At 38.4% G+C, this 24,640-nt stretch overlaps 1 protein-coding gene across 3 annotated transcripts in view; it reads left to right on the top strand.

The window, feature by feature from the left end:
* The first annotated feature begins 3,083 nt into the window (after positions 1–3,083).
* The window catches only part of LOC121268441 (protein virilizer homolog), a 29,945-nt gene continuing 8,388 nt past the window's right edge, over positions 3,084–24,640 (top strand). The window contains exons 1-23 of one of the 3 annotated variants that reach the window (XR_005941160.1): positions 3,084–3,353; positions 3,658–3,746; positions 4,147–4,270; positions 5,329–5,985; positions 6,167–6,538; positions 6,628–6,732; positions 6,882–7,064; positions 7,787–7,928; positions 8,008–8,189; positions 8,302–8,387; positions 8,472–8,520; positions 9,078–9,144; positions 9,889–10,373; positions 10,449–10,548; positions 18,119–18,252; positions 19,323–19,390; positions 19,478–19,694; positions 19,930–20,145; positions 20,250–20,405; positions 20,486–20,539; positions 20,638–20,852; positions 20,950–21,019; positions 21,186–21,511. Coding sequence is in view for 2 of the 3 variants with exons in the window: in XM_041172720.1 (XP_041028654.1) it covers positions 3,279–3,353; positions 3,658–3,746; positions 4,147–4,270; positions 5,329–5,985; positions 6,167–6,538; positions 6,628–6,732; positions 6,882–7,064; positions 7,787–7,928; positions 8,008–8,189; positions 8,302–8,387; positions 8,472–8,520; positions 9,078–9,144; positions 9,889–10,373; positions 10,449–10,548; positions 18,119–18,252; positions 19,323–19,390; positions 19,478–19,694; positions 19,930–20,145; positions 20,250–20,405; positions 20,486–20,539; positions 20,638–20,852; positions 20,950–21,019; positions 21,186–21,511 (4,172 nt within the window). In the remaining variant the exon portion in view is untranslated. Of the gene's footprint in view, positions 3,354–3,657; positions 3,747–4,146; positions 4,271–4,478; positions 4,515–5,328; positions 5,986–6,166; positions 6,539–6,627; positions 6,733–6,881; positions 7,065–7,786; positions 7,929–8,007; positions 8,190–8,301; positions 8,388–8,471; positions 8,521–9,077; positions 9,145–9,888; positions 10,374–10,448; positions 10,549–18,118; positions 18,253–19,322; positions 19,391–19,477; positions 19,695–19,929; positions 20,146–20,249; positions 20,406–20,485; positions 20,540–20,637; positions 20,853–20,949; positions 21,020–21,185; positions 21,512–24,640 lie in introns of those variants that run through there. The other 2 variants (XM_041172720.1, XM_041172721.1) reach the window with 2 other exon arrangements.

Below are 24,640 nucleotides of genomic sequence, written 5' to 3'. Positions count from 1 at the left end.
CCATTCAAAGTCCACAAAGATTTATAGGGGGAGACCACAAAATTGGGAATGAATGATACTGAATACCCGTTTATGGATGTATTCCTCTCTAGATGTGCTACAAAGCATTCATTGTAGCAGTGCATACATTGCACACACTACGTGGCTACTTCTGTTTTTTTTTTCTCTTTCAAAATGTGCATTTTGACTCCATTTGAAAATTCGTTACAGTTTTTCATCCTTATTTGAAATCATCCCGCTAGACCACCCTCCTCCCTCAACACCAACCCGCTTTAGCATCCTTTACCTAGTGCCTCCCAGGGATGCCGTCTCTCTCTCATCAATGCGACCGAGTGGCGCTCCTCCATCTGCCTAGCCCAGCATCACCAGCTCGTTGAACGGAGGAAACCAAACTTGAGTCCCGCGAAACCCACCCTCCTTCCTCTCAACCAACCCGCATCGGAAAGGTCTTCCCAATACCAACTCAAGATGGCTTCCTCAAGGCAAATCCCACGACACTCCTACGTTCGCCTAGCGCAGCCACTCCCCGCGAGCTGATTCAACGGATCAATTAACATTATGCAAATGAAAATTGATGAAAAACATTTGGAAATTTGAAAATATTTCCTCTAGATGCACGTCCAAGACTAAAATTTGACTCAAGATGCTACACCTTTCTTATCGAGCCTCTCCAAAGTTAGTCAACACCTTCAAATTTTGAAGGTATATGTTAGGTTATTTCCCTTCATTTTCAAATATAATGATTGGTAATGTGAGAATAGAATGATCTACATGGGGTCAGAGACGAATTTCAAACAAAAATCTCAACAAAATTATAGTCATACTTGAAAAACGAGAAATGGGAAAAAGAAGATAAAACTAAAAAAAAAATGCAAATCCTGATACGTGTGGCTCTACTTGCCTCCCCCTTCAATTTCAGTCATCTTTTACTCGGTCTTCTCTAGTCCATATCAGAAGTCAGATATCCAGTATACAAGGGTAAGCAAGGAATTCCGACAGCAAGAACAAACCTCAAGTAAATCTGCGACGTGCCCATATTAACTCACGTTAAAGAATAATGCATAAAACTAAAAAGAAATCCATGATAGAGACACTCATCAATCTTCACAACAAAAAAGCTTCACCAAATATGATGGTTAGACTAGAAGCAAATAGAGGGAAAAAAAAAAGTATGATAAACCTTTGTTGGTGGACTGAGGGCGACTTCAGTGTATTGAGATGGGACTGAGGGCTTCGTTGGTGGACAGAGATGGGACTGAGGGCTCATTAGTGGACTGAGATACGCCTGACGACTCTTTGGTGGATTGAAATGGCACCGAGGGCTAGGGAACCGAGATTGAGGTCATGGTGGGGTCGTGGTGGGGAGGGCTGAGGTCGGTGGTTGTGTTGGCTTCGATGGCTATGAGGTTCGGGCTTAGGGCTTTAAGGGCTTGGGGTCGAGGGGGCTCCGAGGTTCGCTTGGGGTTGGGGGGCTTTGAGCTCTTGGGGTGAAATGGTTGAATAAGGGAATGAGGGCTGAGTGCACGGAGCAAACCGATTCAGTGTGTTCTAGTCTACACGTCAGGTGTGCAATGGATGCAGCCAAACAGTGGCTGCTATGAAGATTAATTCATTCCTTTTAAATCGAATCATATCCTTGTTTCCATCTGATTGACAAGTTGTGCACATAATTAGAAAGGAAAATGTTATAATGTCTCATGATTTATACCTCTTACTATACTTCATTGACGTGGCATGTTGGAAAAAAAAAACTAAAAACACGAACATAAAAAGAGTATAAGAAATCTAGGTTTTTAGTCTTTATTTTGTTGTATTTTTGCGAGCTATTTTATTTTGAATATATATTTTTTTATTTTTTTAAAAAATTTTGAATAAGTCAAGTGGCACCACATTGCCACATTAAGAAGACAAAATGAATGATATAAATTAAGGGGTATAATAGCATTACTCTATCCAAAATATTCAATCTTTCTTCCAATGTGTTTTTATCAGTCGTTGAAAGACAATATTCAATTATTGATTGGTGTAAGAATGGATCAATTGCTTTGTATTATAGTAGAATTATACCTTCATTGCTCGATTGCCTTATTTCGAAGACAGAACTATGCTTAGTTTTGAGATATATGCAGTGAAAAGTGTACAATCTACTGATTATATTTTGATGGCAACACTTTTTCGTTTGACATGCAACACTTTTTTCGTTCGATTGACATTATATAAATATTATATTTAGTTGAATGGGTGAATTCATGTTGTAAATTGGATAAATTTTGATCACTAATAATTATTTTTGTTGAAAAGTGATAAATATACCTAGATAATTATAATATATTATTTAAACTGAAATAACTTGATATTGCATGCCAAAGTTAATTTACAATTAATGTATCACAGAATTCACGTTGTTTGATAAGATAATTTTTTATAATGATCTTTTGTAGACCAAACATTTTCTATTTTTTTAATTGAATTAAAACTACTAAAATGATTGCTCATGTTTCGAGATCATTTCAATGAAATTTAGTTATAGAGACTAGTGTGTCGTAAGATCAATCGATAAGTTTGAACATGACTTTGCCTTAACAAGTCGGTAAAGAAACTTATAAGCCTACATAATATATTTCCAAAACGGATCTATTAAGGCAACGTTTCCTGCTTGAGCGGTGCCATTATGCTGCCTGGGCATTGTAGGTTTTTTTTTTTACATTCTATTTTAAATATTTTTTAAAATATATTTAAATATTTTTTAAAAATAAAAAAATCAATATATTAATAATTACTTTTTTAATTATTAATTTTTTTTTAAAAATTAAATATATAAACAGTCAAAATAAGAGTACAGAATAAAAAGACATAATATTTAAGACTCAAGTTCAACATTTATTTACAAAAAAAAATTGTATGATTGACGTGATCTCTTTATTTCATTAAAAAATAATAGTTTATAACATTTGAAACAATAGAAATATAATTATTTAGACGTCTGTTAGGAGTTTTTATGGTCTATGAAGTTGCGATTAAAAAATAAAGTTTGCATTTTATAGGCCGCAAAAAGGGTCCTATAATTAATTATAAACTCGGTGAAAGTTACAGACTCTTTTCCCTCTTCGAGAATCCCACTTTCTCCTTTTTCCTTCCGAGTCGGTGACAAATCAACATGTAAAACATGATATCCAGAGTGAAACCGGAAACGCCCAAAACCCTAGGATTCCAATCCAAGTGTCTCAACCCCCATTCTTTCCATTGAAGAATCATATTACAAGACCCGCAAAAACCAAATGGGTCGACCCGAACCCTACGTCTTGTTTGCCCAGACCTTCAACCATCCACATCTCGACGAGTACGTTGACGAGGTAACCCACTCCAGCTTTCTCCGAATTTCGTAGCGTTATATTCTTACATTATAATTTATGACGCAGTTCTTCTGATTCGATTTTTTTTTTCTTTTTATTTTTTCAAATTATGTGTAGCAACTTCGTTGATTTATTTTTGAATTTCTTACCATGTTTAGCTTATGTCAAACTGCGGCCTATGCTTAAATTGCTATCTAGCGAACCACTGTGCATAGGAAAGTACTCAATACGCTCAGTTTTACTAAGCTGTTGAGCATATCATTAGTTGAATGCTGCCTTTTACTAATGCGTTATTCTTACCCAGGTATTGTTTTCTGAACCCGTCGTAATAACTGCGTGTGAGTTCCTCGAACAAAATGCTTCTTCAGCAGCTCAAGCAGTAACGCTTCTCGGGTGTGTGGCGCTTGTAGCTTCTTTTAATATTTAACGGTCCCATTTATCAGTTAAACTAAGATGAACTTGATTGAAACTAACAAGCATGTATTATTTTTGAAATATAAATCTCAATGGGATTATGTTAACGTAGTGGTACCATAATTTGTTGGAATAAGAAGTACTAGTTTTATATGTTTTCCGAAAAAATGCTCAGGTTGTGTTCCGCCATTAATAAATTGTCACATGGGCGGGTTGGTCTAGACTATTTGGTGATTTTCAATGTCTGATCATATGAAATTTTGCTTAAAAACTTGGGAATATTTGGTTGAATTGACAAGTGAAACTCGTGCCATGCTATTATTGGATGATATATAATAGAGATTTTTTTAATACTGACTATTAATCATATCTGTTTCAGGGCTACTTCACCTCCTTCATTTGCTTTGGAAGTGTTTGTTAAGTGCGAGGCGGAGACAAGGTTTCGGCGCCTCTGCCTGCCTTTTCTGTATTCTCATTCTTCATCAAATGTGCTGGAAGTGGAGGTAATCAAACCGACGTTCTCCTTGCACTGCTTCAATTGCCAATTTAGTTGAAACCTTGCTGTTGTGCTATTTAACTCTGAGATATGTTTTCTATCTGCTTGTTAACTACACACACTTGTAATGTCCTTCAATGGGTTACTTTTACATGATGGAGAAAAGGTACGGAGACTGCCTGAGTGTGCATAAATCTAATATTGAGGAGTTTTGTGAGGAATTCTAAGGGATGACTGGTCCTTCATGTGTAGTAAGTTCCTTTATGAAAATTTAAATTTATCAGCATTCTAACGTTTAAATACTCACCACCATGTGAGAACTTAATAATTATTGTATAATTAAATCTAGATTGAGGTTGGCCACTTGCTTGAGTAGTGTTTCTTTTGACAGTTTTTTTCATAAATGTTCTCCCCAAAAATATGAATTTTGTGCAGACATGGATGTTTATAAAGTGGAAAATGATTTGTGCAGGACTTGGGCATGCAAGTCCTGCACAATCCTTTTGAAAAAAGGTGGGACTCACCATAAAGGTGGATTTTTTTGGTCCAACTTTTTTTTCAAAGGGCCTGCACAAAGCTTGCTGGCCCGAGGTGTATGTTGTGATCAATGTATTATTTTTTCATTTACTTCACTATTGTTGAGAGAAATGTTGGTAGCTGGCTGTTGATCAAAAGAACATATATAGTGATAAGGTCAGTAAAAGATGTACACAAGTTGTTTGCCTCAAGAAGTTAATTGAAGAACTTCGTTGAGGTATGCATGTGATAGGATTTCCTGTGCTTGTGAGATCTATTTATTGTGGATTGTACTCCTTGAGAAATGAATAGAAGAAATTCATTGTGGTATGAGTGTGATAAGATTCTGTCCTTCTGAGAATCAATTTCTTGTGGATTAGTCTTTGGGGCTTACTTCAAATAAGGTTCAATTTGGGCATTCAAGTCAGATGATCTATCACCTTGTTCATCTATGATTTTGATTCATCTCGATTGTTTTTTAGAGCATATACTCTGAAGGTTGTTTGGGTGGATTTAGTTGTATATTGAAGCAGTCAATTATTTTGTCAGGCTGTTGTAACTAATCATCTGGTTGTAAGGGGCAGCTACCGCAGTCTAAGTTTGGTTATATATGGAAATACAGCGGAGGATCTGGGGCAGTTCAATATAGAATTCGATGATAACTCGCTGAGAAATTTAGTTAGCTCTGCTGAGGGAAAGCTGGAAGATCTCCCGCTGGCATTGCACTCAACTAACCTGACAATTGAGGAACCCATATACTCTTTGAATGCTTTGTCCATTCCAGTTGCTCCATTGGATATATCGATTGAGCTCAAGCAATTTATACAGCTGTTGTTTAAGATTTTGAGGTTGTCGACACTTGGGGATGCAGTACATACAGTTGTAAACACTTTGGTTTCAGCAGCCTCTTCTTATGTTACATGTGAGTTGCATGATGCTGCAAACAATGCCAAAAATATTACAAGGGCCAAATCAACAAATTTTAAGGAGTTGCTCAGCCTTATTGGTGAGGCCAGTGGAGAGCTTCTTGAGCTCTATAAAGTGCAACAGGAAACGGGGAATGGATCTGTTGACTTGTTGGCTGGATGCACTTTTGCTGATTTTGAGGCTGATTTGGTTAATTCCAAAGAGTTGGTGGATTTGTACAGCAAGTACTTCAATTTTAGCAGCAACTCCGCAAATTTTGGACATCATGATCTTTCACAGGTGATTTAAGTACACTCTTCTTCACTCATATGTTACACCATGTAGTTACATCTAATTAACATAACAAATAGAACCAGAAAAAGGATAAAGAACACACACTCTCTACCTCCCTCTCTCTCCTCTCTATCGATTTGTTCTGATATTTAATCCTATCTGTTCTGATCTCTTATCTTGAATCCAGAAAGAAAATGTACTTCTGGGGTTGAGTGTGGCTCTCTTCTTGTGCTCCAGTAGAGAGAGCTGCTTTCACTTTGTAAATAGTGGGGGATTGGAGCATATTGTTCACATTTTTGGCAATGACAAGCCAAATTCCGTCACCATCACGTTGCTACTACTAGGTGTTGTCGAGCGGGCTACTCAGTTTTCAATTGGATGCGAGGGATTTTTTGGTTGGTGGCCTCGGGAAGATGAAAATATCCCATCTGGTATTAGTGAAGGTTATAGTCAATTGTTGAAGTTGTTGTTGTTGCAAAAACCGCGTCACGATGTTGCTTCTCTTGCAACTTATGTCCTCCACCGTTTACGATTTTATGAAGTTGCTTCGAGATATGAGGTATGCTTTGAGTTTTGTGAGCTTGTGTTTTTGGCGGTGTGTCTACATAACTTATTTATTGGTATCTTGAGGTAATTTCTCTTTTCCAGTGTGCAGTTCTGTCTGTTTTGGAAGGTCTCTCAGCTGTTGGTAGGGTTACAAGAGATACCTTGAACATGCTTATCAGTGCTAAATCTGAACTTAAGAGGCTCCTGGTCAGTTGGAATGTTTTATTGCATTTGTTTCTGTTAGTATCTGAGACATGCAGTAGTCAGTACCTTTGCATTTCAAAATTCAATTCTTGTTTACATTTATTGAAAATTATTAATGCAGATGCTGATTAATTACTTATAAAAAAATGCAGAAGTTGATAAATTCACATGGCCTAAATGAAGACCCCTCTCCAGTGGCTTGTGCAAGCAGATCACTGATTCTTGGTCAAACAGAAGGATTATTGTCGTATAAAGCAACCAATAGCCTGATTGCTTCGTCAAATTGTTGTTTTTCAGTTTCAGATATTGACTCGCATTTGCTAGAACTTATCAAGGTATATCAGTGTACTAGTTCTTCATCTCAAGCAGATCTTGGATATGCATCTACTTATGAATGCATGATTGTACGTGTGTATTTGTGTATGTACAAGTGTGAGCGAACTTAAATGTGTGGATATATGTATAATATATTTTTTTGATAAGTTTTTGAAATTTATTTGAAACCAAATGGTATGCCCGAGTACACAGGAAGTGTACAAGAAAACTACCTTATCAAAAGGGAAAGAAAAAACCACCAAACTATGCCCTAAACCCACCATGTCCCATCCCACAAAACCAACTACCCCTGCAGAGATTATACAACACCAAACACCACAAGCTATGTAATGAACTCCTATAAGGCCCAGAAAAGCACCACAAACTCCTTACACAAAGCAAAATTAGAACTGAGGACACCCTTGATCAAGCACAGAACACTTCACGGTGTGGCCTTGATAAGCTCTCAATCAATCCTCCCTTTAGCTCTACTACAACTCGCACTCCAGCAGTCAAATTAATGGAGGATAGCCTTCTTAACTCTCTACTACACAAGAAGTATACAAGAGAACCCCTATTCAGGAGAAAAGTTGTTTTTATAAATTTCAATTTGTTATTGATTGATGGAACCTTTATTCTCCAATTTGTGAGTGAAATTTTGACGTGCAATCAATTATATCTTTAAATGGCCATGAGAAATTCTTGGTGATACTAAGTATTTAGCATGTTTTTGTGGAAGCAGGAAAGGGGATTTCTCCCTTTGTCAGCTGCTTTGTTGTCATCATCAGTATTGCGGTCTGAAGTTGGACCTGCCATGGACGTATTTGTGGATATTGCATCGTCAATTGAGGCCATAATCTTTTCACTTCTATTTTGTCGCTCAGGTTTTGTTAGTGTACGTGTTATATTTATTAATCTGACTTACAACTTTTGTGTTTCTAATTATGTGTTTTTATTTTTCAGGCTTAATATTTCTGCTAAATCATCCTGAACTTTCAGCTACAATAATTAATGCCCTACGGGGTGGGGATGACTTGAATAAGGAAGAGTTTCTTCCCCTTCGGTATGCATCTGTTTTAATATCCAAGGGTTTCTTTTGCAGCCCTCGGGAAGTTGGCATGATTGTCGGGGTGCATTTGAGGGTGGTTAGTTCAATTCTTGATTAAACCTACAATTTCTCAGTTCTGTTTCTTGTTTTTTCTGATTCTATTACAGGATTGTTGCTAAGTATAGTGGATTTTTAATGCTTTGGTGCAGGTTAATGCCATAGATCGTTTGCTTACATCAACTCCACACTCAGAAGAATTTTTATGGCTTTTGTGGGAACTTTGTGGCCTATCTAGGTAAGACAGATTCTCTCCTTTGTAAATTTTCAATTTTTAAACCACTTTAATGGTTTGACTTGGATTTCTTTAAATGATTTGCAGGTCTGACTGTGGACGCCAGGCTCTGCTGGCTCTTGGATATTTTCCAGAGGTAGAGATGAGCATGCTATCTTAAGTTATTCAGTGTGGCATTTAGAAGTCTTACTTTAGTTCCATTGATGCAGTCACCACAGTACAAGAGATGAACTAGCATCATATAATATTTTCAGGGTTATTTGATGATTGTATTGTGATTGATTTGCCAGATACATCCCTTGTGCTGAGATATATTTATCAAATTTTCTAAATACTTTAGGTGTATCATATCAGATGACATAGGTTTTAATTTGTTTGATGTGATATAATTTTTGGGTGCTAGTAAAAGATTAGATGTTAGTGAGTTGTCTTTAAGAAGGGATTCAAACCCAGGTCTTTGCTATGATTTCTTTGAGGCTTTGACACATAATCTAGGTGGAATATTTAGTTAGCAATAACCCTCTCAACACTGGTGCAATTTATCTAGGTAAATAGTTGATAATGCTCTTGAACCAGTTATCACAACATTATTTTCAATTGTATGTAAACATGTTTTTCATTGCAGAGAATCTTGTTAGATGGCTACACACTTTAGTAATATTCCGTAACGCTTTATAATTATCACTTTTGTAGGCTGTTTCAGTTTTAATTGAAGCACTACATTCTGTCAAGGAATTGGAGCCAGATGCCAAGATTAGTGGTAGTCCATTTACTCTGCTTACTCTCTCTCTCTCTCTCTCTCTCTCTCTCTTTTTCCGGCTTTAATCTTGAAATAAGAGAAAGTACTAGTAAGGCATACTTTTCTCTTGAAAGGACCAATAAGTTGTAAAGCAAGTTAATTGGGAAAATTAGTTAATAGTAAGAATTTTTTTCTAGCAAGTTCAACCACTCTATGAATACAGTGTTATATACCAAGTCGCAATTAAGTTTCCTGTCTACCTAGGCTATGCCTTCTGCATTATTTTTGTACAAATTTTTTCGATCACTGGTAAAAGAATATTAATGTTTTAAGTACATAGAAAACTTAAGTATAGATCAGTCAAATGAATTGAAGAGTAAATTTTGATTGATTAAATTTATCAAATTAATGTGTTCTGTTGGACGAGTGTAAACTCAGTTAACATCTCAAACAACTATAGCCAATGCACAAGTTGTGTGCTGGTGTCATAAAAATTGAGTTCAACATGCATAATTCATCTAATGAGGTTTCTTTTTGATAGGTTAATGCTGTTATAGATATTTGAAATTACTGTTGGTCAATCAGTCAGTTTTTCATTCGTTCGAGTAGTTTTTTTTTAAAGCTTTGTCTGGTTAATGGTTTGAAATTAAAATAAAACAAGTTATTGTATTAAAAAAACTGAATGAGAAAACAAATCTAGTATAAAACACTTTCCCTTGGGATGTTCAAACTTGTTGAAATGACAATGGAATATTGGATATCCAGGTGCTGTACCCCTAAATCTTGCAATTTCTCACTCTGCTGCTGAGATTCTTGAAGTCATTGTTACTGATTCAACGGCATTGTCTCTATGTTCTTGGATTGGACATGCTTTAGAGATCCATAGGGCTCTACTTTCCTCTTCTCCAGGGTCAAATAGAAAAGATGCTCCTACACGGCTGTTGGAATTGATAGATGCTGGTGTTGTTTATCATAAGAATGGGGCGGCTGGTCTTCTTCGGTATGCTGCTGTATTAGCTTCTGGAGGAGATGCCCATGCCCCCTTAACTTCAATCACCGTTCTTGTGTCAGATTTGGCTGATGGTGAGAATGCTGTTGGAGATTCTTCCAGCGGATTTGATGTCAATGCTATGGAGACTCTTGGAAAATATATTTCTGAGAAGTCTTTTGACGGTGTTATGCTTCGTGACTCTTCTGTGGCACAGTTGACAACAACATTTCGAATTTTGGCATTTATTTCAGAGAACTCAGTATGTAATTGTCTGTATATTACTTATGTTAAAATTGTAATATTGACTTGGCTCATTTTAGTTCTTTTGGCGTAGACTGTTGCTGCTGCAATGTATGATGAAGGTGCCACAGCGGTTATCTATGCTGTTCTGGTTAGTTGCAGGTTCATGCTGGAGAGGTCCTCAAACAATTATGGTAAGTTTGTTTTTATTGTTTTTAGTGGTTTACTCTGTTGGATACTTTTTTTTTATAAGTAAGAAATGATGTTATTAATCCACGTAAATAGGCAGAGCCTGAGTACTCAAGGAGTAAACAAAGAAAGGTAATTACAAGCTAAGTGCTGCGAAAAGCAGCATAGAAGTCGTTAAAAGATGTTTCGTTCAATACAATAGAAGAAGCCCAAAGTAGCAAGGTATGATTCAAGAAGTCCTTAAATCCTTCCGGTGTGCACTCCTTGTCCTCGAAACAACGACTATTCCTCTCATTCTATGTGCACCGCATTAGGCAAAGAGGTACCATCTTCCAAACAACCGTGATCTGCCTATTGCCCCGGATTCCTCTCCAGCATGCCAATAACTCTATCACCCTTCTAGGCATTAAACATGCCATACCAAGCCTTGTGAAAATTTCATCCCATAAAGCCTTAACTACTTCACAATGAAGAAGTAGGTGACCCGCTGATTCACTGTCATGTTTGCACATGAAGCACCAATTTGTTAAGTAGAGGCCACGCCTTTCAACTTGTTGATAGTCAAAATTTTCCCATGAGATGTTAGCCAACCAAAGAAGGCCACTTTGGAGGGGGCATTACTCCTCCATATGCACATCCAAGGGAATGCATTGGTGGGGGGTGGGGGGGTCAATAATACCTTATAGAAGGATCAGACTGAGAAGTTTTTGTTCCCTGTAGATGTCCAAAGCAAACGATCGTCTCCATCTGCATGGAAGTTCAACGCGTATAACGCGCTATAGAAATCAACAATATCTCCCATTTCCCAGTTCTGTGCCGCTCTAATAAATCTCATTGACCATTAAGTGGAGTCAGAGGAGAAGGCCATATTATCAACAACTGCGGTGTCCCTATCGAGCACAATCATGAAAAGAGGGGGAAAAGCGATGTTCAAAGCAACATTGCCACACCAAGTATCGTACCAAAATCTGACTTGTGTGCCCTTACCCATTGCGAACCTGCAATTAGCAAGTAAGGGCTGATTTGGGGCACAAGACAAATCCAAAATTTTCATCTGATCTCATCTCATCATTACACATTTTTCAAATCTCCATACAAAATATAATAAACAATTCAACTTTTTTAAATCCCAAAACAATAATAATATTAAAATATAATATTTTAAACTTTCAAACAAAACACAAAATTCTCATCTCACCCCCCAAACCTGTCCTAAGTCATCTCAGCCATTGCAAATAAATTTCCACACACCCACGCTGTGGGCCCCTCTTACTTCATTAGAGCACCAGCCTCCCCCAATGCTCCCATATTTAACGTTGATAATTTTCCTCCAAAGGGCATCTCTTTCCCTATGATACCATCATAACCATTTTCCTAGGAGAGCCTTGTTGAAAGTTCTCAATTTACGAACCCTCAATCCACCGTTGGACAAAGGTTTGCATACCTATCTCACTTGATCAAAAGGAATTTTTTCACGTCCTCAAAATTGCCCCATAGGAAATCACGAAAAATCTTCTCCAGTCTACACCTGCAGGCAAGGGAAATAAAGATGGGAAGTATGTGGGGAGATTGGAGAGTGTGCTCTTAATTAAAGTGATTCTGCCACCATTGGACAAGTAAAGTCTCTTCCAACCCGCTAGTTTGCACTCGATCTTCTCAACAATCCCGTCCCACATTGTCTTGGATTTATGAGGGGCTCCCAGAGGGAGTCCAAGGTACTTCATTGGCAAGGATGATACCTTGCAACCCAAAATGGCAGCCAAGTCGTTTAAGTTATTAACCGAGCCAACTTGAATGATTTCAGATTTTGATAGATTCACCTTGACACCGGAGACATCTTCAAAGCAGAGCAAGAGGGCTCTCAGGGAGCAAATCTGATCAGGTCTGGCTCACAAAAAATCAGTGTTGTTAGCAAAAAGTAGATGAGAGATTGAGGTCGCGTTTGTTTTTTGAGATTAGATGAGATGAGTTGAGATGAAAGTTGAATAAAATATTGTTAGAATATATATTTTTAATATTATTTTTGTTTTGGAATTTGAAAAAATGGAATTGAGATTTGAAAAAGTTGAATTGTTTATTATATTTTGTGTGAAAATTTGAAAAAGTTGTAATGATTAGATGAGATGAGTTGAAATGAACTGTGAAAACAAATGAGCCCTGATAGACTACCATGTGAGGAGCTGCGTACAGAGAACCCCGAGATGAAGCCCCTATCTGCCATCCCTTTCAACATTCTACTTAGAACATCCATTACTAAAATGAATAGGAGAGGGGATAAAGGGTCCCCTTGCCTCAAGTCCCGAGAGCTATTGAAGAAGCCTTCAGGAGTGCCGTTAACCAAAGCAAAGAATCAAACTGTTGTGATACAATGCTTCATCCACTGGCACCACCTTTCTCCAAAGCCGTACCTGCCAAGTATATACACCAAGAAATCCCAATTTACATGATCAAAAGTTTTCTCCATATCCAATTTGCATAAGATACCTGGAATGTCGGCTTTGACTCTACTGCCAAAGCATTCATTAGCAACGAGGACCGAGTCTAGTATTTGCCTTCCTTTTACAAAGGTGTTTTGGGACGTCAAGATGATCTTCCCCATGACTGCGCTCAACCGCTGGGCTAACACTATTAAGATGATTTTGTAAACCTCACTCACCAAACTTATGGGATGAAAATCTTGCACCTCTACCGACCTTGCCATTTTCAGAATAAGGGCGATAAATGAAGCATTGAGGCTTTTCTCAAATTTCATTAATGAGTGAAATTTGAGAAAGACCTTCATGATGTCCTCCTTGACAATGTCTCAACTAGCCTGGAAGAAAGCCATTGTGAAACCATCTGAACTCGGGGCCTTGTCTTTTTCCATCTTCTTTAACACTTTAAGCACCTCATTTTCTTCAAACGGTCTCTCCAACCAAGCTGCACTCGGTGGATCAATAGAATCGAAAATCAGCCCATCGACCTTGGGCCTCCAATGATGTTGCTCCTTTAGGAGCTGGTCATAATAATGGACAATGTGATCCTTTATAGCTACTCTGTCTGAAAGAACCCTCCCTTCCGAATGAAGAACTTCGATGGCGTTGGTTCTTCGATGGGAATTAGCTACTCGATGAAAAAACTTTGTGCTTTTATCCCCTTCCTTCAACCAAAGGACTCGAGATTTTTGTCTTCAGGATAACTCCTCCATGATTGTATTTTTTCTAGCTCAGCTACTACAACCATTTTCCTTGCCTTCTCATCAACCGGGAGGGCCCTAGTCACGTATTTTTCCTCAAAATCCTGCAGTTCCTGAGAAAGGTTATTCCTTTGGTCATTTAAGTTCCCGAAAACTTAACCCTAAGGGGTTGGCCCAAGTGGTGAAAGCCTTGGTCTTGGGGTATCACTCCCTTCAAGGTCCAAGGTTCAACACCTCATGGGTGCAAACAATCATTTGGGGTCACACCTTCTGGTGAAAAGCCAATGATTTAACCAGTTCCGTGTAGTGTAGGGGTGAGTCCGAAGGGCTTTGCCTTGTAGAGGTTCCCGAAAACCTCCGTATTCCAATTTCTCAGCTCATTTTTCATGGCTTTAAGTTTCTCGGCTAAAACAAAACTAGGAGTACCCGAGAATTGATATGAGGACTACCACGATCTAATCTTATCCGTAAACCCCTCTACCTTCAACCACATATTTTCAAATTTAAAGTATCTCCGCCCTTCAAGGAGGCCCCCTACAATCCAAGAAGAGTGGGAAGTGGTCCGGGCAAAGCTTGGGGAGGCGTTTTTGGCATAGGTTGGGAAAGTGTGCCTCCCAGAAAGGAGACCCTCCCATTAGACCAAGTGTAGTCGCCCCTAGCTAGAGGTAGGTCAATCAAATCCAGCTCGAAAATTAAAGCTACAAAGTCGGCCATAGCTTACCTCGAGCTAGAAGCCCTCGACCTTTCGCTCGAAAACTGAGTGATGTTGAAATCACCTCCGATGCACCACGGGCCATCCCACTAGCTACACAAACTAGTGATCTCATCCCAAAGAAGCTTTCTATTGTTGTCATTGTTAGGTCCGTGAACTCCTACAAATCCCCACCCATAACCATCATCCAAACTTGTGAAAGAACATGCTACCACAAACTCTCCAATAAACTCCTCCACCAAATCAACTATACTCTTGTCCCACATCACTATGATGCCCCTTGAAGCCCCTTTGAAGCAAGGCTAGTCCATCCCGCATAAGGATAGTTCCATAAACTACTTATTATCTTCCTGTCAACATACTTCAATTTAATCTCCTGCAAACAAATAATGTTTGCCTTTTAATCCCCTATTAAGTTCTTCACTCTAAGGCGTTTGTTCGAGTTATTCAAACTCTGAACATTCCATGAAAGGATCTTCGGCTTCATGGGTCACCTAGGTTTGTCTTGTCATTATACCTCCCCCTGCTAGCGCTTTCTTCCCTTGTTTCATAGTTTATGGAATAAGATAGCCTCTTACGCTCCCTTTCTTTTTTAGTGGCAGATCTAGCTATGAAGGGTTGTCCTGCTTCAATGGCCGTAAGTAGCGCTTTAAATTGATCCTCGAATCTGTCACAGGAGATCCCTATGCAGTGTTGGATTTCATCGACCTTCTTCAGTACCCAATTTGACTATGAATCAGTACACATAAGCACTGGAGACAGAGAACAAATAGGACTGGAGTCATCCCCTGGGTCCCCCAGTTCAGAAAGGGAACAATATCTCTGGATGGTTTGCAAGCCAAGTATAAATCTGACCCAATTGATGCCTCGTCGTCCGAGAGTGCCTCATCTTTAGAAACAGTCTCCTCTTCTTCTTCCACCGTACATAGAAAACCCTGGAAGGGATCTCAGTTGCTGCCATCGTGAGTGGTCCCTTGCAAGAGGGTCCTGGGCCCTCGGTTGTTGCCACCGTTGAGTGAGGATCATGGGTCTTGGAGGGAGCCTCCAGAGGTTGTGAGAGTTGGAGTCCAGCGGGGGCTTCGACATGAGATAGCCTAGGTGAGGCCTCCACCTCATCGCGGCTGTTTACTCCCTCCAAGGTTGAGAGGTGGTCCAAGTTACAAATTGTGGGAATGCCTGAGGAGGATGGCCCACTCTGTGTCGATGACGAGCTTCTGATGGCCTGAGAATAGGTGGCAACTTCATTTTGGGCCAACCCTAAGAGCGTCGTCGCCATTGTGTCCTTTAGGAGTGCTTTGTTTGGGCCACTAGGGTCGTAGGGGGTCATCAACCTTTTTTGTGATGCCGGTGGGATAGTCGACGTGGTGGTCGGCCGATTTGGGGCTCTTGAGCCCAAGGTGGATGAGACTCGGGCCCAAGATGAGTCCGTTGCCCACTAAACAAAGTTGGTGGGCCTAAGCGATTCTCCACACTGCAGGCCCAGCTCGTGTTGGTGGATAAGAGTCAGGGCCCTTTTTGCTCAGGCCCTGTCCAGCAGGCGCTCCATAGCCTCTAGCTAAAGTCTCCACAACCCTGACCAAATTCAGCTCGGGCTCTCCCTTCTTCACAGGTTCCTCATTTTGCACAAGTCCACTGCCTTGGCCCATAACCTCTCGTAAGCCCAAGTCCACTTTCCTCATCAGTGCAAAGATCTCCTCATATATGCCTGACAAATGGCCTCTGACAGCCCACAACGCCCCTTTTAAATCTCCCATCGTTGCACCAGCGACGGAGGCTCCCCTACCACCCATGTAGAGGTAGGCCTGCTGTTGTGATTTCCTTCACTGCCAAGCCGTGTATCCTTCACCTGAGCCCTGTCGGCCACCATGGCAGAGTCATTCCTTGCCGGCAAACTCAGAACCGAGGCGTAGGTGGTGCCTTTGGTGGGTAGAAATCTCTCTGCTTACATGTCCCTAGCTGTCTTCCTTCCCTTTCGGAAGCTAGCAATTTTTCCGAGGTGGTAAGCAAAATCCTCCCAACCACTGCCCTTCAAACCTTTAGGGACAATCCCATCCACAAGTTGCCAAGTGTAAGTAGGGCTGTAAAAATAAACTGGACAGCCGGAAAACCGGCTCGAACCGGTTGGTTTGGTCTGGTTTTGGACCGGTTGGGTTCGGTCCGGGATCCGTTCTTCCATTTTAAAAACCGGTCATAACGGGTCCGGTCTTGGTTTTATGTTTTCTAGGACCGGATCGGACCGGTTCGCATATTTATATATTTTTAATATTATTTATATTATATATAATTTTTATAAATTATAATTATATATGAAATAATGTTATATACTATAAAATTTTAATCTTAAACATGAACATTTATTTGATCATATGTTTTAAAATGTAAAATATATATTTATTACATTTTATGGTTTAATAAATTCTCAACATATTCATTTTGATAAATATATTAATAATACTAATATATATATTAGTATATTAATTAGTATATTATCACTAACATATAGTGATAGTACTATACCAATAGTATTACTATATACTAATAGTATTAATGTATTACTAATATTTATAGATATTAATATATATAAGTATAAGAGATTAGAGATTTAATATATATTAAAAACCAGAAAATCGGACCAAACTGGACCCGGTAAAACTTGAAGTACCAGTTTAGGAGGGTAACTGGTGTGGTAATGGTTCTTGAAAATGCAAAACTGGTGTATACTGTTTCGGTCCCAAAATTTGTCTAAAACTGGACCGGTTACATCCCTAAGTGTAAGAAACAAGCCCTGGAGTTAATGTGTCGTTGAATGGTGAAGACTTCATTCCCCATCCTCATTTGCCTGAAGAAATTTTCATGTCAACGAGAGGCTAACTCTTCCTCCACCATCTGTACCACCCATGTAGCCAACGTCCTACTTAAGACGATAAACATAACCATTCTTGTACTTCTTTCAGTAATGCGAACACTACTACCACCCTCCAATGAGAATGCGAAAGATTTTGCTTCCATCGTAAAACGCCTTTCACCCTCCATGTGGTGAAAGCAAAGATGACTCACTCAAGGGTGAGACAGCACTAGATTCTTCATCATTACGTTCAACCACAACATTACCTTGCTGGGGCTTATTTGATACTCTGTTGGATACTTACTAGAAAAGGGTTTCTTATATGGGATTGTGTGTGTGCAAGAAAACTTGTGGAAATATTTTTATAGGAGAAATGCTAGACGTACAAAGAGAATTACAAAATTCTACTTACAAACTGACGTATTTTAATGTGGTACGTCAGATTGTAATTTTTTTTATTATAAAGTTGATCTGACACATCAAGCTATGTTACTTTGTAAGCTTCATTGTTGTAATACTCTTTGTAGGCCTAACATTTCTCATATATAGATGCATATACTTAGGTACCATGGGCCGCTATCTGTTTTTTTTTTTTTTTTTAAATTTTTGTCCAATATCATATTTGATACTGTTATGCATATAATTAATTGAATTTCTTTCACTGTTGTTTGTAGTGCAGTGAGGTCGTTGTTATCATCTTTTGTTCCTTGGAATTTTATCGTTCTACTAGTTAATTTATTTGCATTAAAGCGGGCCCTTGGCATTGTAATATCATATACTTTTCATAGTCTCGGCAGATGTCTGCTGTTTTTGATCATCATCCTCTTGTTTTCTCTTGAACAGATTACCTTGTTGACGAGGGCACAGAGTGCAATTCTACATCAGATTTACTATTAGAACGTAATCGTGAGCAGAGCTTAGTTGATCTTTTGGTTCCTTCTTTGGTGTTACTGATCAACCTTTTGCAAAAATTACAGGTATGTCTTTTAAGAATCTGGCTTCTTAATTATGCACAGCTCCCTTATCTACTGCGGCCATTAAAGGAATTTTCATTTCTTAGCATACATTTAGTATTATTTCCTAGCAGTTCTTATTTGGAGGACTCCTTACCTAATTTGCCTAGCCGCTGGGACAGCCCTGCATGTGACATAGGTAGTTCAAAACCAATTTAGCAAGCTTTGTTAAGTGGAAACTTTGCTTAATTCTGGCCTCGAAGATGGAGCCATTTAAAAAAAAAATAATCGTGGAACTGTTTGACTATCCTTATGTGTTGAAATTTAAAGGTTACATGAACCCAACACCTAGAACGTAAGACGTCAAGTGAAATTGGCTCCACATAACATAAATAGACTAAGCTCTTTTCCTCTGATAACCTCTAGGATTTAAGCACTGTCCTCGCTCTAAAGCAGGTAAGTTTATATGGTGCTGGAAAAGGTGTTTATGTGAGAATGTTGCAACAGAAATGGGTGACTGATGAAATTGTAGACCTGTTCAGATGCCGGGCAGTTGGTTTTTCATAATAATTAACCGAGAAGTTTAGGGTGTCTGCGTGGTCAGTTGCTGTCAAGTTCCGAGGAGCGTGCTGATAATGAACCTTTTTCCTCAGTAATCTTATTTAATGTTACATGCAGGGGATTTTCTATCCAGATCAAGGAGTGGGGAGGATTTCCAGTATTTGGTGTATAATAATATTCTTGTTTAGTGCATGAGATTGGCCTGTTTCTTTTGATATCATCTTTATCTTTGGTCTGCCACTATTCTTTGTTCTAATGATTCACTGGGTGCAAGGTGCCAATATTCTTCAGACATGTAATATTTCAAGACTGCCATTGTGGCTACATAAGAATTGGCCTGGCTGATATGAGACTAGTACTTAATAGTTTTTATTGTATTTCTTCTTGTATAATCGGCTTATTATCTTTCAGGAAAAAGGAAATTTCTTCTAATACAATTGACTTTTCTCTTGTAATATTATGAATTTAATGATGTTCTCTACCTATACCAAAGTTGTGTTTGAATAGAATTTGTTTCGTTGCCATGCCTATAGGAAGCTAAGGAGCAACACCGAAATGCAAAACTAATGAATGCCCTTTTACGATTGCATCGAGAAGTAAGGTAATTTTGATTTTCCTTCTGTTTGCAATTGAGAGCTGTGGCGATGTTGTCTGTATATGATTTAGTTTTTATTTTTTTACTTTGTAGTCCAAGGCTAGCTGCATGTGCAGCAGACCTGTCCTCTCCTTATCCGGATTCTGCACTTGGTTTTGGAGCCGTGTGCCATCTGATTGTGTCGGCACTTGCTTCTTGGCCAGTATGTGGTTGGACTCCTGGCCTTTTCCATTCCCTGCTTGCCAGTGTTCATGCTGCTTCTTTCCTGGCCTTGGGCCCAAAAGAAACGTCCAGTTTGCTGTGTCTTTTGGTATGCAAGTTTTCCATTCTCATATAATGTCATTGATGCTATGATTATAAGTACGCAATGATTTTTTATGTTGTCTTCTTGTTGACTGGATGAGCTTGATTGTTTTTTATTCTCCATTCTGGTTCTGTTTATTATCTGATATGTTTCATATGCTTTTTCCTGCATTGTCAATGCGTTGACTGGCATTTTGTGATGGTTGACTAGTTTTATTCTTAAATCTCTTTTGTATTGCAAGAATGATTTATTTCCTGAAGAAGGTATCTGGCTTTGGAAAAATGGGACGCCCTTGTTGTGTGCATTTAGAACATTGGCCATTGGAACTTTATTGGGGCCTCGGAAGGAGAGACAGGTCAACTGGTATCTAGAACCGGGACATGTTGAAAAGCTGCTTAGCCAATTGACACCACAGCTTGACAAACTTGCCCAAATTATCCAACAATATGCTATATCTGTATGTCACTTTCCTCTGGATTAGTTTTTTCTCTCTTCTCTGACACTGTTGACAAAGGGTGGAATTGGATTCGGGGTTCTGTTTTTAATTATTTTTTTTAATAGGCATTGGTGGTCATTCAAGATATGCTACGTGTTTTAATAATTCGCATTGCTTGCCAAAATGCTGAGAATGCTTGTGTACTTTTGCGACCCATATTCTCATGGACTCGTGCTTGTGTTTCTGATTCCTCTTCTCCATCGGACATGGATGCTTACAAGGTGAAGATTATCTTGCACATTACAGTCGTGTTTATCTAGCCTGGTACTTCCACTTGTAATTCTTTTTTCCCAATTTTCAGGTTTACAAATTTCTTGATTTTCTTGCTGGCTTAATGGAGCATCCCTGTGGCAAGGTTTTCTAATCTTTCACTAGTTTTATTGTTATTTTTTTACCATATATGGGGTTTTTTTATCCTGTGTTGGGTTCACTCACAATTACATTCTTTTGCAGGCTCTATGCTTGAAGGAAGGTGCTGTTCAGATGCTCACACAAGTGTTGGAGAGGGTTTTTGATTCCATTGATTTGGACACAAAACATATTCCAGACAGTAAATATTCGACTAAATGTGGGTTTACTTTGATTAGTTGGTGCATCCCTGCATTCAAGTTCATCTCACTACTTTGTAATGCTCGAACACCCAGGCAATACCCTGGCAGACCCAATTTGTGAGTAGTAATGTGTTTTATATTCCTTTTTTTTTATTCTTTTGTATATTTGGTGAATCTAACCATATAACTTTTAAACTTATTGATGGTTTGTCAGGTGCAATTTTGAAACTTTGAGTGCTGAAGACTTTTTACTAATTTTACGTTATGTCCTCAAGTTTTGTACGGTAACTACTTGTTCCTTTCATATAAATGAAGCTCATTTTTCTAAGTTCATGCTGCTATATATATGTTGTTACTTATTTGATAGAAGTTTGTGTTGTAAAATGCTTTTCTTTTGATCGTAAAATGTCAAAGATCACTATCAGTCATTGGATGTTTGATTGTTTCCAGGTCCTACCGGTTGGAAAAGAGTTACTTGCATGTCTAGCAGCCTTTGGTGAATTGGGTTCTTGCAGTGAAGGTCGAAGTGCTCTAGTGGCTATTTCCTTTCATATTCAATCTGATATTCAGGAACTTGAATTAGGGAGAGGAGATGAAAGGGATGGCAAAGATAATCTTTTTAGTGAATTTGAGTGGAGAAGGCACCCCCCTATGCTAAGCTGTTGGAAAAAGTTGTTAACATCAGTCGATACCAAAGATGGTTTGTCATCGGATGCAATAGAAGCTGTTGACGCTTTGTTTTTGAGTGCTGTGCGCTTTTGCATTGATGGGAAAAGGTGAGTTCTTTTATGCATTATGAGGAGAGGTGGTTTTGAGTGTTTGTCTATAGATTTGGATTTATGTTGACAAAAGGTTTGTCACCACCACTTTGTTGCTTGCATTTATGTTCATTAATTTGTCATTTTGGTGACCTTATTATTGTTTGCTTGCCCTTTTTCTTCTGTATTTATTAGCAATTTTTATTAATCAACCTAAGAAAAGATGTTATGTTCTGTGCAATGTATTCTTCACGGCCCAAACTTCAAGTTTTGTAGTGATTAGTTTTCATACATTTGATTTGTTGGGTTGTAGACAGTGACTTTGGCAAATCTATAGCTATGTAATTGTAAGTTTTTAGTGGGCCATCGGTGTGTAGCATGTAAAAGCTACCATTGTTAGTGGTTGCTTGTTGGGGTAAATCAGTCCGGTCTGGGAAAGGGGGGGGGGGGGGGTTGATGGACCATCATTTTCCTGGACCGGACCAGACCAGACCGGTAACTATCGGTCCAGTCGGTCCGGCCCTATTATTTTGTTATTTTGTTTCAATTTTTTTACAATTAAATTAATAAAAAATTATTTAAATTACTAAAATTAAAATTAAGTGAATTATTAATGTGGATTATGTAACTAGAGCATTTCTAGGCATCAGCCTACAGCCAAAGTGCACCTCACAATATTTTTTTTTTTTTAATTTTTTTTATTTTTACCACAGCACATGAGGTGTGCTGCGGCTATGGGCTGATGCAAATACATTTTCATGTAACTAACTCATTAAAAAAATATTTTAACTATAGTTATATTTATGATGTCGATAGTTACTACTTACTAACTTAGATTTTAATTTTTAGTATGCATAATTATTAATAATGTCATACATTTTATATATGATTAATGAATATTAAATAATTTCATTGTATATAGATTATTCATGCTTGCTTGCAACTTAGATATTTAAAAAAAATCACCTAATTACTTTAATTAAGTGTAAATAGTAGAGTGTATGAATGTATGATGTATTAACTATTTACATATAATCACATAAATTATCACATGATTTACGATTTATTATTAATTAATAGCATATATTATTTGATAATAAATTAGATAAAAATTACATCATTAACTTATATAATTACTATATAAAAATAATATATTAAATTATTAAAAATATATTAAATCTTGGATCGGACCGGACTGAATTTCTTCGATCCACAATTTTTGGGACCGAGACCGACCAGTACAATATTCAGTCCGGTTCGGTCCTGTTTGGACCGAATTCTGTACACTCCTAGTTGCTTGAGTTCTTTATCAAACTAGTGTCATGAAATTTTTTTCACAGCCTACCATATAGCCTACCAATGCCATTTATAGCATGTCGTAGGTATGGGATTCAAACTATGGGAAGGATTGTTGGTTGAGAAAGGTTACTGCTTGTTGTGTTGTTGTGCACGTGTTTATGCATGTAACCTTTCTGTGGGATAGAAAATTACTTAGCATGAAGTTATTAGCTGTTATATCCAGTACTTAAGAGCATAATTAACATCAGGGGTATATACATAGACAATCAATTGTTTGGAGGTGTATATTGCATTATAAACTGAAGCAGTGGGGTTTTGAAGATGAATTTATGGCATTACTCACAACAATAGAGGCTGGATATGCACAATCCAATCCATCCCTTAATTCGGCTAAAAAAAGAGAGAACTCAAGAGGCTTATGTGGGCCATGAAAGATGAAGGTGGGGAGAACCGGAGAAGAGCTCTAACTGGGGGTGTCTCAAGGGGAGGGGTAAGATGGTTCCCCCCCCCTTTTTTTTTTTTTTGATAAGAGGTAAGATGGTTGCTTTATGAAGCCAAAAATAATATCATGAAAAATAAAGGAGCAATGAGTATAATAAATGGCTCCAAGTTAGAAACTTTACTTCGTCAATGGAAGGGTGATATTATTTGCTTACAGGATATCAAATTGGAATTCATCACAAGGGAATTAGTTCGGGGCTTATGAAGTGGTCAACATGTAGGATGGTCGTACTTGCGATCGAAAGGAGCATCTAGTGTTGTCCTAATTATGTTCGATAAAAGATGGTGGAAAGGGTGGAGGAATGTGTGGGTGAGTTCACTGTGACTTGCTCTTGTAGAAGACGGTTTCTAATGGGCATTCATTGGAATTTATGGCCCTAATGTTGATTAGGAGAGAAGGTCATTGTGGGAAGAATTGGCAGGACATCTTAGTTGGTGGGAGTTACCAAGTTGCATAGGGGCACTTCAATGTAACTCGCTTCCCGAGTGAAAGATCGGGTGTGTCCTGCATCACTCCTACCATGTGGGAATTTTCTGATTTCATTTCAGAGCAGAAGCTTATGGATATTCCATTAATTGGAGGTACGTTTACTAGGTCCAACAACTGAGAATTCCCATCCTGGTTAAAGAGTGATAGGTTTTTGTTAATTCCTGGCTGAGAGTTACATTTTCCAGATGTAACTCAAAGGAGATTACCAAGGTTATGCTTTGATCACTTCCCCATCATATTAGACTGGAGGCATCCAAGGGGGTACAAAGTATTTTAAATTTGAGAATATGTGGCTTAAATTTGATGGTTTTGTAGGTAGGGTTAGACAATGGTGTTCTTACAATTTCCAAGGCTCTCCAAGCTTCATAATGGAAAGAAAGCTAAGCGCTGAAACAAGATTTGAAGCAATGAAATGAACAAGTTTTTGGCAATGTGATGCAACAGAGGCGCTCTCTCTTGGAGGAGCTACAGGGTATGAAGGGTGAGGAGGAGGCAAGAACTCTCTCTGAATTTGAGAAAACCCGCAAGAGCTAGGTAGTCATTGAACTTGAAAGAGTAACAATGCTGGAGATATCTTGGCGACAAAAATCAATACCGCTATGGCTCAAGGAGGGAGACAAGTGCACGAAGTTCTTCATAGGGTGGCTAATTCTCATATGAGGAATAACGCTATTGATATTGATGGTAGATGGTGCAGTGTCCTTGGATCAATTATTCATCAAGAACCACATCGCTCAGTACTACCAACACCTCTTATCTTAACAACACAATTGGTGATCGGATGTGGATGGTTTAACTTTTCAGCATTAGATCAAAAGTGTGTGGGGTGGCTAGAGAGGCCTTTCGAGGAAGATGAA

The sequence above is a fragment of the Juglans microcarpa x Juglans regia genome, chromosome 5S, assembly GCF_004785595.1.
Source record: "Juglans microcarpa x Juglans regia isolate MS1-56 chromosome 5S, Jm3101_v1.0, whole genome shotgun sequence".
NCBI lineage: Eukaryota > Viridiplantae > Streptophyta > Magnoliopsida > Fagales > Juglandaceae > Juglans > Juglans microcarpa x Juglans regia.
This window is presented reverse-complemented; position numbering and strand designations above follow the sequence as displayed.